Source organism: Vidua chalybeata, unplaced genomic scaffold, assembly GCF_026979565.1.
Source record: "Vidua chalybeata isolate OUT-0048 unplaced genomic scaffold, bVidCha1 merged haplotype W_reject_6, whole genome shotgun sequence".
NCBI classification, from domain to species: Eukaryota; Metazoa; Chordata; class Aves; order Passeriformes; family Viduidae; genus Vidua; species Vidua chalybeata.
Genome location: NW_026530355.1, coordinates 140258 through 154878, shown reverse-complemented (window position 1 = coordinate 154878; position 14621 = coordinate 140258). Strand labels below are relative to the sequence as shown.

The 14621-nt window shown below is 61.1% G+C and overlaps 2 protein-coding genes across 2 annotated transcripts; one reads left to right on the top strand and one right to left on the bottom strand.

Annotated features, from left to right (window-relative positions):
• Positions 1-948: 948 nt before the first annotated feature.
• LOC128783237 (serine/threonine-protein kinase pim-1-like) lies at positions 949-5683 on the top strand. Its single transcript, XM_053933876.1, has 7 exons — positions 949-981; positions 2061-2376; positions 2428-2946; positions 3590-3769; positions 4025-4174; positions 4365-5197; positions 5481-5683. Exons 1-5 carry the CDS (start codon positions 949-951, stop codon positions 4129-4131), a joined length of 1155 nt encoding a protein of 384 aa, XP_053789851.1. The 3' UTR covers positions 4132-4174; positions 4365-5197; positions 5481-5683.
• A 1492-nt stretch (positions 5684-7175) lies between these two features.
• LOC128783299 (uncharacterized) lies at positions 7176-12727 on the bottom strand. The gene is made up of 14 exons (XM_053933955.1): positions 12184-12727; positions 11807-11871; positions 11216-11364; positions 10746-10893; positions 10313-10500; positions 10088-10225; positions 9698-9812; positions 9384-9524; positions 9013-9189; positions 8724-8879; positions 8463-8564; positions 8114-8216; positions 7785-7841; positions 7176-7494 (listed from the first exon to the last, which is right to left on the bottom strand). Exons 1-14 carry the CDS (start codon positions 12302-12304, stop codon positions 7295-7297), a joined length of 1860 nt encoding a protein of 619 aa, XP_053789930.1. The 5' UTR covers positions 12305-12727; the 3' UTR covers positions 7176-7294.
• Between the last annotated feature and the right edge of the window lie 1894 nt (positions 12728-14621).

Here is a 14621-nt window from a genome sequence, read left to right as displayed (position 1 = left end):
TCTTGGCTGAGTGTCAAGATGCACCCGGCCAAACTAACCTTTGCTCTATGGTCCTTGTCTCCTATTGTCCTTTATTAAACTTTGTAAATTTTCACAGGAGAGTGAATGTGTTTTTCACAGTTCCATGAGGCTCCCCAGTGTCACCATGGTGTCCTTGGACCTGCATTGTCACAACTGACCCATGGCTCCATGAGGCTCCCCAGTGTCACCGTGGTCGCTGTCAGAGGCTGGATGAGATCGATGTCCCAGGACACCTTGGGCTGAGCTGTCAATCAGTCACACAGAGGGGACAGCGCTAACCCAGCCCTGATTGCCCGAGCAATCAGAAATCCCACCTGGGGGAGGCCCACAAAGGCCCAGGGCCTTAAAACACAGAGCACAAGGTCAGCCCCTGCTATGGACTCTGCCTTCTCCTGGGGTTTGTGTCTCACCCACACTGGAACGCCAGGAGCTGGGAGCCACGTGCGTGTCTTTCTATGGAGCTTCTGTCTTTGCGTCTTTCTCTCTTTCCTCTCCTTCTCATGCTCTTTCTATGGAACATTTTTTGGGTACCTCAACAACTAAAGTGTTTAAAGGTTTCCAGGTTAAATGGGCTGAGTGAATTAAGTTACTTCTAGGGTGTTTTATGTTGGATTGGATGTTGTATTAAATCCTTTTCCAAGGTTTCTTGCTTTTTTGTACTTTGCCAGTAAAATTGTGGGGGGTCCCAAATGGCCGCTGAGGGTCACTCGGGGATCCTGGAGGGTCTGGGGGACACTTACGGCACAGATGGGGGCGGATACCGGGGTTCTGTGGAGCGCGGGGCATGACGGGCGTTGTAGTCCCGGCTCCAATGGGGCTCTATTGGGCTGCGAGGCATGATGGGAGTTGTAGGCAAAAGAAAAGACAGCACTGACTCCAGGCACCGCCCCCAAAGCCACAATCCCCGGCGATGATTGGCTGCGGGTGATGATGGGCGGGAGCCTCAGCAAATGGGAGGCGGTGAAGGCGGGAACAGCCCATTCAACCCCTCCAGTCCCTCCCAGTACAGCCCAGTGCATCCCCAGTTCATCCCCAGTACAACCCCAGTGCCCCTCCAATCCCTCCCAGTACAGCCCAGTCCCTCCCAGTACACCTCAGTTCATTCCCAGGCCCTTCCAGTTCCCCCCAGTGCCATCCATAGTCTGCTCCAGTGTCCCCCAGTCTTCCCCACAGCGTTCCCGCCCATTGCGGGGCAGCGGCGCAGACGGAATGTCCTGCGGCCCAAACCTCCTGCTCCTGCCACACAGCGCCCAGCGCTCTCCCCCTCCTCCTCCTCTCCCAGCACGGCACAAATTCCAGCTCGGAGGAGGCTTCCCCAGAGAGGGCTCCGGCTCCTGCTCCAGCCTGAGTGTCCCTGCAGAGGAACAGGGCATCTTTCAGGCACTTCCACAAGCTCAGGCTACCCATTTCATGGGGAATCTGGGGTGAAAATGGCCTTTTTCCAAAAGATAATTGCAGAGGAGATGGATTACAAATTATAAGGGAAAAATTACACTTCTTACAGACAAAGTCGACCAAGTCATTGCCTGCATTTTTCTTTTCAGATTCTTTCAGTCATCTCCTGAGAGCTCCAGCTTGTTCTGGTGCTTTCCATGAACTGATTGAACTCCTGATTTATATCAGTGCACTAGATGTAGAAGCATCTGAACTGAACACAGAAACAAACTCCCTCTGTCAGCCCATTTTCATCTTCTAGATCACTTTCAAGATGTCCATGGGGATGTTGCAATGCTGATCAGACAGCTCTCCATTTCTGGCTGCAGGCTCTGCAGATTCTTTCTCTGCAATCAGTCAGGCTTGTGCTCCCTAACAATTCCTGGTAGCCCATCATGTTTTCTTAGGGTAGAACAATAACAATGAAATCCTTACCAATGGCACAACTGCCCAGACCACAAGGAAAAGAAAGAACAAGCTGCCAAGTTCTTCAAACATTTGTCCTGCTTTGCTGCAAGAGTTGTGCTGCACACACGGTGTGGAATGCCAAGAGAAGCTGCAGCTGGTGGCACATCTTGAGATAGAAGCTTCACCTCGTTCTCCAGGAAAGGTTCTTGGAAAGAGCAAACAGGCCCCGGCCCCGGCGCCGGCTCCTCCCGGGCCCCGCGGAGGACACAGGCGGCGCAGCCGCTGCCGCCGCCTCCGCTGCGGCTTCCCCGGCCCGAGCTCCGCCGCTCGGCAGCGCGGCCGCCGGCCCCGAGCCGCCGCTGTCCCGTTGCCAGGAGCGAACGCCTGGGGATGGCCGGCCCGGGGCGCTTGAGGGGCGCTCGGGGGCCGCTCCTGGCCCCGGGCCGAGCGCTGACAGCCGCGTCCCGCCGGCAGGGAAGGCGCAGCAGGGCCTGCAGGAGCAGTACCGGCTGGGTTCGCTGCTGGGCCGCGGCGGCTTCGGCAGCGTCTTCGGGCGGGGATGAGCCGGGGCCCGGCAGGGTGGAAGCCGCCGGGACGCCTCGAGGGAGAGCGGGCGTGGGGCCAGCGCAGGGCGCAGAGCATCCCGGGCTGGGCGAGGGGTTCCCGAGCCCCGGCACGGCCTCAGCCCCACTGACGGCATCGTGCTCCTCCCGCAGCCCGACGGCACCAGCGCACCCCTGGAGGTGGTGCTGCTGGCCAAGGTGTCCACTGGCTTCCCCGGTGTCGTCCAGCTGCTGGAGTGGCTTGAGCTCCCCAACGACATCGTGATGGTGCTGGAGCGCCCAAAGCGGTCTCAGGACCTGCACCATTTCATTCGGGCACGGGGGTTCCTGTCCGAGGAGGTGGCGCGGGAGCTGTTCCGCCAGGTGCTGGAGGCCGTGCGGCACTGCACCAGCTGCGGGGTCCTGCACAGGGACATCAAACCACGGAACATCCTGGTTGACCTGGCCACCGGGGAGGCTAAATTGATCGACTTTGGCTGTGACACCTACCTGCAAGACACAGCCTACACTCACTTTGCAGGTGAGTCCACACAGGGCTGTGCTCCCGGTCCCAGCATCTCACGGCCCAACATCTCCCAGCCCAAGCTGGCTGTGGCATCGGGGATTGTCCCTTTTGCTCCCCTTGATGGCTCTGAGATTTCAGCCGAGTTGCGTTTCAGCAGGGCTGGGTGGGGAGCCAGCTTCCAGCCCTGCTGGCAGCCTTTGCCCACCACTCTGCCCAGGGCTGGGGCTGGGGCTGGGGCAGCCAGCCCAACAAAAACACCCGTGGGTGGGGGTAGCAGAGAGGGGGGGCCAGAACCTGTGCCCCAGCCGGTTTGGTGTGCAGGTGAGAAAGGGCTTGGACTGCTCCACTCACCTGGTTTGCTTTGAATTCATAATGGTTTTTGGGGCAATGCAGGCAGGGAAGATGAAGGCATGGTTTTCCCCAGCACTGAGTGGGTTTTTCCTTGTCATGGTCGGGCCTTGCCAGGGCTTCAGCTGCCCTCTTCCAGCATCGGTGGCTTCTTTTCCAACCCCAAGTCTGTACACAAGTCCCAGGTGCTGGCGAGAGGGCAGCGGTCACCCCGTGTGCCACTGGGGCAGCCCCCGCATGCCCAGGGATGCTGGGGCCAGGCTCTGGGAGCAGCAGCATCCCCCTGCTGAAGCCCATCTCTATTCCATAGGAACACGGTCATACAGCCCCCCGGAATGGATGCATTTTGGCTGGTACTACGGCAAGCCAGCTACTGTCTGGTCCCTGGGCATCGTGCTGCACCAGATGGTCTGCGGGGAGCACCCTTTCAGGGGGTGCCAGAACATCAGCTGGGACCATCAGCTCTCGCTGCCACAACGGCTCTCTCCAGGTGGATCCTCATCTCTGGCCACAGGGGCAATACCAGTGCTGGGAGACAGCAGCAGCTCGTGAGCATCCCGCTCTGGCAGCTGCTGAGGAGGGGGCACATGTCCTGCTCTCCTGCTCTCCTCCACAACTGGGAATTGATGGGAAAGTTTAGGCCCAGCTCTGAGCACATCCAGCATGGCCTGGGCACGGGAATAGTGGGGCAAAGCCAACAGGAGCCTTCTCCAACTGACCGGCGGGTTCTGGTTTCTCTGCCCAGAGTGCCAAGATCTGATCAGGAGGTGTTTATCCATGCTGGACATGGAAAGGCCTTTGTTAGAAGAGCTGTTGTGTGATCCCTGGATGCAGGACGTTCATCTGCCCTAGAAGAAGGGAAAGAGCCACAGGCACACTCTGATGCAGGGCCCTGGTAAGTTACAGCTCCACACACGCATTGGCAATCAGAAGCACAGGAACCCAGACTTTTTTGTGCTGCCTGTGTCACTGCCCAGAGGTCATCAGATGGGAACACGCAGCCCTTATGCTGGAGCTGAGCTGCTCTGCCCAGCACTGGTGGCCGCCATCTGAGCTGGTTTTGCTTGTCCTTGGTTCCCTGACAGCTGGGGCCCTGGGCAGAACCCTGACAGCCTGGTCTCAGCCCCAGGGAAGGAGAAGGAGCCCCTGGAGAAGCTGTAGCAGGTGGGGCTGCTGCTGCTGGAGACAGCGAGGACGACATCAAGGATGACAACCTCTTGCTCCACCTGGTCACCGGCAGACTGAAGATGACGTCACTTTGATTCTGGCACCTTCTCCAAAGCCAGGCTCCACAGGGAATTTGCAGATGAGTCCACACGCAGGGGATGCTCCCAGATTTGGGCATTGCACAGCCTGGCCGGGAACAGAAGGTTCCCCCTTTGCTGGGGCGGATGCAGCTGATCCTTCAGTCGGCTGCCCAGCTGCTTTTGGCAGGGCTCGGGGCATGGGCTGGGGTGGGTACGAAATGGGAGTGGGCTCCTGGCCCTGCCAACAGCCCCCACCACCCACCGTGCCCCGGGCTGGGGCTGGGGCTGGGGCAGCCAGCCCGACACAAACCAACCCCCCATGGTGGGAGCAGAGGTGGGACTCCAGAACCTGGGGGGCAGTGCAGGGGGAAGGGAGAAAGCCTGGGCTTCCCTCACCGTGGGTGGGTTTTTCCCTGGCATGCAGGGCTTGGGCCTTCCTCAAGCCCCAGACAGAGATATGATATTTGATCTTTTTTCTTGTTTCCCCTTTTTGTCTGTAATCTACTTTCAATAATTTGTTGTGTGTTTTTCTAGAGGAAGCGTTCTAGGTGGGGTCCAGTCTGGATGGGGAAGTGCTTGGGAGCAGCTGCGGCGTGGATGGGCCGTGCCCTTGGAGAAGGCTGAGGACATCGTTTGGGACCAGCTTTTCTTCCAGCGGTGGATGGCGTCAGGTGGGTCCCGTCTGCTTGGCATGGTGGGATCAGAGCTTTGGGGAGATGGCAGCGAGCACAGGAGCATCCTGCTCTGGGCAGCTGCTGAGGGCTGGATGTGCCGTGGCTGGCTGCAGGCTGGGCACATGTCCTGCCCTCCTGCTCTGCTGCCAAAGGCAGCAGTGATGGGCAGCTCTGGGCACCGCTCTGGGCACAGCCAGCATGGCCTGGGCACTGCGGGCAGCTGGGACAAGGGGACAGGAGCCTTCAGCTGAGGGGCACTTTCTGGTTTCTCTCCTTGCAGCCAGGCTCTGCGGGTGCTGAGGCTGCTCTGGGCTCTGCCAGGGCTCTGCTGGGCTCAGCACCGGGACAGAATCAGCCAAAGAAGAAATGGTGTGACCTGCAGCACAGACTTGCTTGAGCATTTCAGCAACACAGCTCAAGTTTGCAGAGTGCACACCTCCAAGGGAAAACATGCCACCACCCAAAAATTAAACTTGTTCAATAGCTTCTGAAATGAAAGCAGTCTGGGATGACCCCAAATGCCATTTTTCAGCTTGCTCAAGCTGTAGCTCAGCCCTTCTGTGAACAATTCTCTCCCCACCTGCCTTTTACTTCCCAACTGCTCCCTCTTTTCCCCCAGTGAGTTCCCAGCCTGTGGCAGTCTCCATCACACTGTTGCCTTCCTTGATGCCCCTCACCACGAGGAAGGCCGAGCCCCTGCCTTAGGGACTCATCCTGTCACTGGCTGAGGAGCAGCAATGTCTCAGAGGTCTGGTTGGATTTTAGTGGCATTCAGAGCTGCTCTCCAGCCCTCAGCTCTCCTCACTGCTGAGCTCCCACTCCCTTTTCCTTGTCCTTTCAGCAGGATGAGCTCTGTGAATCCCCTTGGGCCTCCCCACTCTTCCCAGCCCATGCACCCACCTCAGTTAGGCTGAAGCTGCAGCTTCTCTGTCTCCTCTGGCACACCAGTCCAGTCCCCTGTGCGGGGAGCCCCAGCCCCAGAGCGCAGCACCCAACAGTGCCGTCCGGGCTGGAGCAGCTGCCCTGCAGCCCTGGCTTGGCTCTTGGTGGCAAGGGAATGCTCCCTGTTTGCAGCTGTCCCTGCAGGATGGCCCCAGGGCAGAGCCCAGCTCCCACTGCAGCCCTGAAGCTTGGGGCAGACAGTGGTCCCAGAGCTGAGGTTCATGGGGAGCACCCGCAGCTGTGCCTGGCACTCTGTTGCCGTGTGTCACAGTGCAGGCTGCCTTGTACTGGCTGAATGGACCAGCCCCTGCTTTGACTGACAGGGGCCTCGCCCATCACATCTCTCCCAAGGCTGCAGGCATTTCACAGGCCAGAATCTGAAGGGGCGCAGAGATCCGACCAGTGAAATTATCCAGACTGGCTTTTTCAAAGGCCCTTAGAAGGAAGGGCTTGAGCACAAATGCTCGCTGTTTGCCCCATGAACATCGGGCTGAGTGGTCTCTTTGGCTCCAACCCACTTTCCTCCTCGAGCCAACGTTACCCACTCCCTCCCACATCCCCCCCGTGCCTTCCCACTGCCTTGTCCTGTCAGGGCTTTCGCAGCCCCTCATCCCTTGGTGGCCCCATCCCCTCAGGGTCTCCCTCAGCCCGGCCAACCTGCCCGGCAGCAGCGCTGCAGCCCCACAGGAGCTCCCGAGGAGCCCCATCCAGAGGCACCTCGGAGCCCTCAGCAATGCAGCCAGCAACACACGGGCAGGAGGACACAGATGGCGGTTCCTGCCTGGGACAGGGCTTGTGGCCATCTCCAGGCACCGGTCTCACAGGCATCCCTGGAACTCCGGCCCCTGCCCACCGGCTCTGTTGGCAGCACAAAGGCTTCAGCAGAACCACCAAAGGCCAAGGGGCTTCTGGCCATTTTCCCTGCAAGCCTGCACGTGCCTGGGCAGCTTGCTGAGCCCAGGCACCCTTTGCTCCCTCTTCCCCTATGCCCTGCAGAGCCTGGGCAGCAAAAGAAAGATCCTGGGAGTCTGTCTATTACAACACATCCTATATTTATATCCTAAAGAAAAGCCAAAAGAACGAAAGAACAATCTTGAAGAAATTAAACATTCCTGCTGGCTCAGGTGGCCCCAGCAGACAGAGCCTCTGGGATCAGCACTCTGCACAGCTCCGGCAGCGCAGCCAGCCGAGCCCCAAGAGACGAGGCCGTGTCCTCCATGCCCTGCGGAGCTGATCATGCAGGCTGTCCAAGAGGGAATATCCAGCTCTCTCTACTGCCTGGAGGATGTACAACGTTTGAATTGCCAGGCTTCCAACGGCGACGCTGATGTCATTTGCCGTGCCTTCAAGGGCTGAAAGAGAGAGCAACAGAGCCATGGTCAGATCCCGCATCTGAGGGGACCCGAGGAGACCTCCCTGCCAGGGCCATCCCAGCCGGCTCCGGCCATGGCCAGCAGGGAATAAGGGACAAATGGGATCAGCCCGAAGCTGCTGGCCACGAATCCCCCAGGTGGCCCTGAAATCTCCGTGTGCTCTGCCCACGCCGCCCCTCGTCCGCACAGGGAGCAGAGCCCTGCGCAGCCGGGGCACGGCTTGCAGCTCCCCCGCCAGCCCCCGCTGACAGCCCGCTGCCCTCACTCACCCTCACAGATGAGCTGGAGCTCTTCCTTCTTCCCCCTCAGCTGCCGCCCGGCCATCCCTGCCAACACAGAGCCTGTCACGGCCCAGCGGCACAGCTCCCTGCCAGCGGCGCTGCCAGCCCTGTGGCCACACGGCCTCCTGGCCCGGCAGGGCTCAGCCGGGCCCTTGCCGCACGCTGCCGCCCAAGGGCACGGCTGCGAGAGGGCGGCAGCAGCGCCCAGGCCAGCCGGGGCTCCACCCCGCCGGGCCCGGATGGCGCTGCCGGGGCAGCAGGCGGGGCTGGGGCCGAGCTGCGGCGGGGCGGGGAGGGAGCCCGGCCTCGCGGCTCACCCAGGAACCTGATGGCCGCCTCTCGCAGGGGCTCCTCTGGGCTCTCCAGGTAGGGCATGGCCTGGCGCAGGTGCTCGGCCGCTCTGCTGCTGTCGTCTGCCAGCTGGAGAGAGCGGCAGGAGGGAAGGCTTGGCGCGGGCTCAGCCCCTGGACCGGGCACTCCCTGCGCCCAGCCCCAGCCTCCCCTGCCCGCACCGCCGTGAGCTCGGGCCCACAGGAGCCTGGAGAAGAGCCCGCGCCGCCTCTGGCTGCAGCAGCGGGCAGGGGCACAGCTGCCAGCCCCGCACACTGAGCACCGCGCTCAGGGGGATTCTCCAGCCTGAGGCTGGCACTTCCAGACCATCCTTACCAGGCACTCGGTGAACTTCCACAGCTTCTTCTTCTTCACCACTTTTTCCAGATCCCTCCTCTTCAGGAACTGGGCCACACAAAGCAGCGTTTCCTGAGAAGCCTGGAGAGCAGCAGAGACGCGGAGATGGCCCCACAGCCCAGGGCGCAGGACCTGTGTCCCTGTGCCAAGGCCTGGAGGAGGCTGCAGCCCAGCAGGCGCCAGGGCAGGAGGCAGCTGAGCCGCCTCCCAGGGGGACAGCAGCAGCCCACGAGTCCTCACCTGTGCCACACGCCCATCCTCATCATGGCAGTGGAAGAAGAGTGGCAGCAGGCTCTGGCGCACGTGTGTCTTCAGGGCCTTTTTGTCCTTTTCCAGTGGAAGAGACAGCAATGTTTGGAAGAGCAGGATGGAGAGCAGCTGCACCTGGCTATTGTCCTGTATGAAAGGAAGAAAAAAAGACCTGAGCATCGGCTGCACGGGGCTCAGCTTGGCTCAGGCCTGGAAATCCACAGGGCACAAAGTGTCCGGGCAGCAGCCAGTGGCTGTGGCTGGAGGCAGTGAGCCTTACGTGGTCAAAGAGTGGCAGGAGCGCCTCAACCAGCCGCAGTGCAATGGAGCTGCCTATCAGCATGTCCTTGTCCCGGGAGATAAAGCTGAGGAGCATGACTGTCATGCTAACTATCTCTCCATCTGCGTCGCACAGGAGCTCCACAAGACTTTCAGTCAGGCTCCCCATTTTTTCACTCTGTGCGGAACACAAGTTTGTGAAACGCCACCCTGCTGCCGCAGGGCCTAGAGGCCAAAGGGCTGTTTCTCCGCACTTGGGCAGCTGAAGCAGGAGGCAGGAGAGCTGGGAGCAGCTGCCCCAGTGCCTAAAGCCCAGCAAAGCCCAAGCGACTGCATTCCCGAGCGCAGCCTCAGCCGCTGCCCCCTTCTCACCATCGAGGGATTGTCAATGAGCTTGAGAAGGGCCCTGAGCGCCAGGCGACGCCTGTCCCTGCACTTGCTGTGCAGGTGCCTTGACAAGATTTGCAGGACTCTGTTAGCACTGCCTCCACTCAAGTTCAGGCACTCGAGGACCTGAAAGGCACAGGGCAGTGACAGGGGACCCGGCCGGCAGGAGCCCGGAACCGCCCAGGGCTGGGCCCAGGCAGCAGCACAGGGCGCGGGCACCCGTCCCAGGCAGCTGCAGCTACGAGAGGGCAGAGAGCTGGGAGGCAGCTGAGCGAGGCAGCGCTGGCCATCAGGCTCACCTCCACAAGGAAGGCCAGGGCGGGCAGCTCCCAGCGTGGCTCCAGTGTGCTGAGCAGCTGGAGCAGGTAGCGAGCGATGCGGGAGCACAAGGGGATGGAGACACGGGATATCTCCCTGGCAGGAGAAAAAGTAACCAAGACTTTGGGCCAGGGGACAAACCTCTCCCAGGACAGACTGACAGAGGTCTGGTCTTTCCCCAGCATCCTGCAAGGGGCCCTGGGCTATTTGGGAGGCAGCTCCTTGTGGGTACCCTCCTCTGCCAGCCTTTTCCAGTCTGCTTGGCTGTGCCTCGGTGACAAGGCCCTCTGGCCCACGACCACTGGGACTGTGTGGGGCACCCTGGGCACAGAGCACAAATGTCAGAGGCAGCGGGGAGAAGGGGGTCTCACCTGGCCAGCAGACCCACGGCATAGTGGTGGGTGTCAGCACACAGCAGCGTGTCCCAGCCACGCTTGCGTTCCATTGCCAGCACCACATCCTCGTGCTCCATTTGGCAGAGCAGGGACTTCAGGGTCCGCACTGCAAACCTGCGTGCAGAGCAAAGCCCAGGTAACACTGGGAGCACTGGCTCCTGCCCAGGGATGTGGCAGGGACAGAGGAGTGGGATGGAGTACCTGTTGGGGCTGGTGGCAAGGCCGTATTGCTGCTGGCATCCCTTCCAGAAGGTATCGACCTCCTCTGGCATATCCAGAGTGCTGAAGAACACTTGGAAGAGCAGATGCACAAGTAGGTGGGGGAAATACACCGTCACCATCTGTGGGACACAGGGCACCTGGAGGATCTTCCACATCACCAGAGTTGCCTGCAAAGGACAAAGCCCCCCGAGACAGCGCTCAGTGCCGAGGTGTCCGTGTGGCAGGGCCCGAGCACGGGAGGGAGAGGCCCGGAGAGACGCAGGGGGAGCAGCGGGCCTGGTGCCCCTGAAGCTGCCCCGAGGCCAGGTTTCAGCCCAGCGCCTGAGGCAGGGAGATGCAGTGGGGCAAGGAGGATGGAGAGCTGCTGGGCAGGTGGCCTTGGGACAAGCAAAGGCCAGTTGCAGAAACTCACAGCCAGGACAAAGACACCTGTTTTGTCCCCATCAGAGGTGAACGTGCTGTGCTCTGGCCAACTCCCCAGCACATCGAGGAGCATCAGCTGCACTGGCTCGGCAGTCCTGGGCGAGCACATGATGCTCTTCCACATGGTGAAAGCAGTTCTGCGGGGTTAGAGCTCTGTCTCAGGGGGGTCTGGGACACAGCACCGTGGCCTGGGCAGCAGCGGGGACCTGAGCTGGCTGCCGGCTCTGCCTCTGCCCACTGCCCCTCGCCAGCAGCACCCAGGCAGCCCAGGCCTGTGGGGACAGGCCCCTGAGGGGCAGCGAGGGAGCATGGCAGCAGGCTCGGGGGCTGAGGTGCCAGGGCTGGCAAAGGGAGCAGCCAGAGGGCCCTGGGGACTCTCTGTTGGTCAGACACCTGGCACAGGCTGTACAGGCTGATGGGCTGGGGAGCCCTGAGCCCTCTGGGCAGGTGGCCCCATACCTGTCACAGGATGGGGCCACACACAGGAGTGTCATTACTACATCAGCAGGCTGTTCTTCGGTGAGATCCAGCAGGGCCCTGTTCAGCCTCTGCTCAGCAAACTGATTGTCCATGAGCCACTGGTGGATGTACCTCACCATGGCGGGCACCTGGAGAAGGCACGGGGAGACTTGGAAAGCTGCCAGAGGGAGGAATGTCCCCAGCTTCCCCAGAGAAGTGCTTCCCTTCCCACCACACTGCCATGGCCTCAAAGGCTTCCAGTGACCAGCGGGAGTGGCTTGGGAGGCCAAGCAATTCCTGGGAGGATCAAACCCTGGCCACAGGCTGCTAATTTGCTTTGGATTGCAAAACCCGCCCTCTACGAGCATATCCAGCAGGGCAGCACAGGTCTTGGTTTTGAAGGTGTGTGAATATGCTCTGAGCCCTGTGCCCATGATGCTGGTCTCTTCCTCCTGAATCCTCTTGATGAATTTGCAAACCAGGTGTAGGAGAAGGGCAGGAAGCCAGGGATGTTCCAGGGAATGCTCCAAGCACAGTGCTCGGCTGAGCGGTGACAGCAGGCCCAGCCCAGGTGGGGATGGCTGCAGGTACCTCCACTGTTCTGCGGAAGAGGCCACGGGCGGGGTCCTGCTCTTGTGTGCGGTCCACGGCTGCATCTGGCAAAGAGCGAGTGCAGCCAGAGCTGAGGGGCTGCGGGAGAGGCCGGAGAACACAGCCCAGCCCTGAGCTCCCCAGGCAGGGACAGCCCCGGGATGCCCCAGGGGATGGAGCACGGCCGCTGCGGGGTGTCTGCCCGGCCCCTCTTCTGTCCTGTCCGTGGTCATGTCCCCAGGGGATGGGATGCCATGGGATGGGATGGGATGCCATGAGATGCCATGGGATGCCATGGGATGGGATGCAGTGGGATGGGATGCAATGGTGCCAAGCTGGCTGCAGGCACCAACCCTAAGCCCAGCTCTGCCACTCACCCTCCTGTAGAGTCTTGAACCGCACCACCTCTTTGATCTCCTCTACTGGGGCAGCTCCAGGGCCTTCTTCCTCCTCCTGCACCCAGGCCAGCTTGGGCCCTCTCAGGGATCTCTGCTCCATGGCAGTGACTGGATTTGTGTCGAGTTGCAGGAGAGATGCCTCGGAAAAGCTCCGAGTCAGCGAGTCCTGCAGTCGTGCCTGGAAGGCACCTTCAAGAGAGAAGCCTCAGGAAGGCTACAGGACAGCAAGTCCTGCACTCTGGTCTCGAGGGCTCCTGCCACAAGGACAGGAGACTCCTGTCAAGGATTGATTGTGGTCAGGCCTCGAGGGCACCGGTGGCAGGGATGGGAGATGCCTCCGGGGCACCAAGTCCCACGGTCTGCCCTCAAGGGCACCTGCAGAAGAGAAGCCTTGGGAAGGCCACAGGTCAGCAAGTCCTGTGGTCTGGCCTCGAGGTCAGCTGCAGGAATAACGCCTGGGAAAAGCTCCGGGTCAGACACGAACGAGTGCGCTGTGCGGGGGCTCCTCACGGCACCGCTCTGTCCCGTCCTGTCCCGTCGCGTGCTCCAAGCACTCTGGCGTGGTCTTGTCACCGCCAGCTCCTATGTCACCCCGTGTCACAAAGGGCCCTTGGACACGCTGTCCCGTTCCATGACACGGTGACCACGCAGCACCGTGTCACAAAGGGCCCCTGCACACACTGCCCCCTGCCCTGGGGCCGCCCCCGACCCACCCAAAGTGGCCCAGGTTGGAAGGAATTCCTCACCCCAAGTGTCTAAGACAGCCCGACAGGGTCTTTAGGAATGGCTGAAACCATCAGCAAATAGAAAAGGAGGAATCCCCAAATTTCCCCCAAAATTCCCGATTTCCCTCCCCCAAATCCGGAATTTTCTCCCCAAAATTCCCGAATTTTCCCCCAGATCCCCTCAGGAACCTTCATCCCTCCCCCCTCCTCCTCCTCCTCATCTTCCTCCCCGTTCCCACTTTTCCTTCCTCACCTTCCTCCTCCTCCTCCTCCCGAGCCTTCCTCCCCTCCCGCTCCATCCTCTTCCTCCCGGCTCTGCATCCCCATGCCTTCCTCTTCATCTTCCTCCTCCTCTTCCCGAGCCTTCCTCCCTTCCCGCATCCTCCTCCTCCTCGCGCTGCTCCTCCTCTTTCTCCCCCCCGGGGTCTCCTTCATCTTCCTCCTCCTCCTCTTCTTCATCCCCTTGCTTTCTTCATCTTCCTCTTCCTCCTCTCCATCCTCCTCTTTCTCCTCCTCCTCCCGGGCCTTCCTCCCGCTCCTCCTCCTCTCCCCGGTCCCTCCTTCCGGGCCTTCCTCCTCCTCCCGCTCGTCCTCCTCCTCCTCCTCCCGCTCTTCCTCCCTTCCCGCTGCCGCATCTTCCTCCTCCTCTTCCTCCTCCTTCTCCTCCCCCCAGATCTTCATCCCCTCCATCCTCCTCCTCCCGCTCCTTCATCCCCTCCTCCTCCTCCTCTCCATCCTCTCCCCCCCATCCCGAGCCTTCATCCCCTCCATCCTCATCCTCCTCCTCCTCCCGAGCCTTCATCTCTTCATCCCCTCCTTCCTCATCCTCCTCCTCCTCCATCCTGGTGCTTCATCCCCCCCGCCTCCCTTCCTCCTCCTCTTCTCGAGCTTTTATCCCTTCATCCTCTCCATCCTCTTCCTTCTGCTCCTTCATCCTCCTCCTCCTCTTCCTCTTCCCGGTCCTTCCCCCTCCTCCTCCCGAGCCTTCATCCCTTCATCCTCTCCAGCCTCTTCCTCCCCCCGTTCCCCCCTGTCCTCCTCCTCCTCCTCCTGAGCCTTCATCCTCCCCCCCATTCCCATCCTCCTCCTCCTCATCCTCCCCCTCCTCCAGGGCCTTCATCCCCCCCCCCCTTTTTCCCTCCTCCTCCTCTTTTCTTCCTCCTCCTCCTCCTCCTCCTCTGGGGCCTTCATCCCTTCATCCTCTCCATCCTCCTCTTCCTCCCCCCCCCCCTTTTCTTCTGCCTCCTCCTCCTCCTCCCCCCAGGCCTCAGAGCCCCCAGGGCTGCCGACGCAGCTGTGCTGGGAAGGGCACGGGGCCTTCCACAGAAGCTGGCACGGCCTCCTTGGGACACGTCCCGGCTGGTGGCCATCCTAAACCCGCGGGTGTGACACAGACAAGGAACGTGTGGGCCAGGGCACCAATGCTGCTCGGAGCCCTGGGGCCCGGGGAGCGCTGACATCAGCAGGTGTGGCAGAGTCCCTGCCCAAGCAGACCTGCCACCCCCCGGGCCCTGGCAGCTCTGGTGCCCTTCTCCTGCCCCAGAGACCTGTGCCCGTGGGGGGCTTCTGTGCCAGAGGGAGCCAAAGCCCACGTGCATTGGGGGCTGCGCTCCTGCCTGCAGGGGCTCTTGGCAGGAACACCTGGAGCAACTGCTGGCAACACTTGGTCTCTGTCAGAAGCTCTTACTCCAT

Coding starts and splice junctions, on each gene's coding strand:
- LOC128783299 (XM_053933955.1), bottom strand. CDS start 12,304: ATGGAGCAGAGATCCCTGAGAGGGCCCAAGCTGGCCTGGGTGCAGGAG. Junction 11,872..12,183: donor GTTCAAGACTCTACAGGAGG/GTGAGTGGCAGA, acceptor GCTCTTTGCCAG/ATGCAGCCGTGGACCGCACA. Junction 10,894..11,215: donor GTGGCCCCATCCTGTGACAG/GTATGGGGCCAC, acceptor CTAACCCCGCAG/AACTGCTTTCACCATGTGGA.
- LOC128783237 (XM_053933876.1), top strand. CDS start 949: ATGATGGGCGGGAGCCTCAGCAAATGGGAGGCG. Junction 982..2,060: donor GCCTCAGCAAATGGGAGGCG/GTGAAGGCGGGA, acceptor CTCGTTCTCCAG/GAAAGGTTCTTGGAAAGAGC. Junction 2,377..2,427: donor GCAGGAGCAGTACCGGCTGG/GTTCGCTGCTGG, acceptor GGCGGGGATGAG/CCGGGGCCCGGCAGGGTGGA.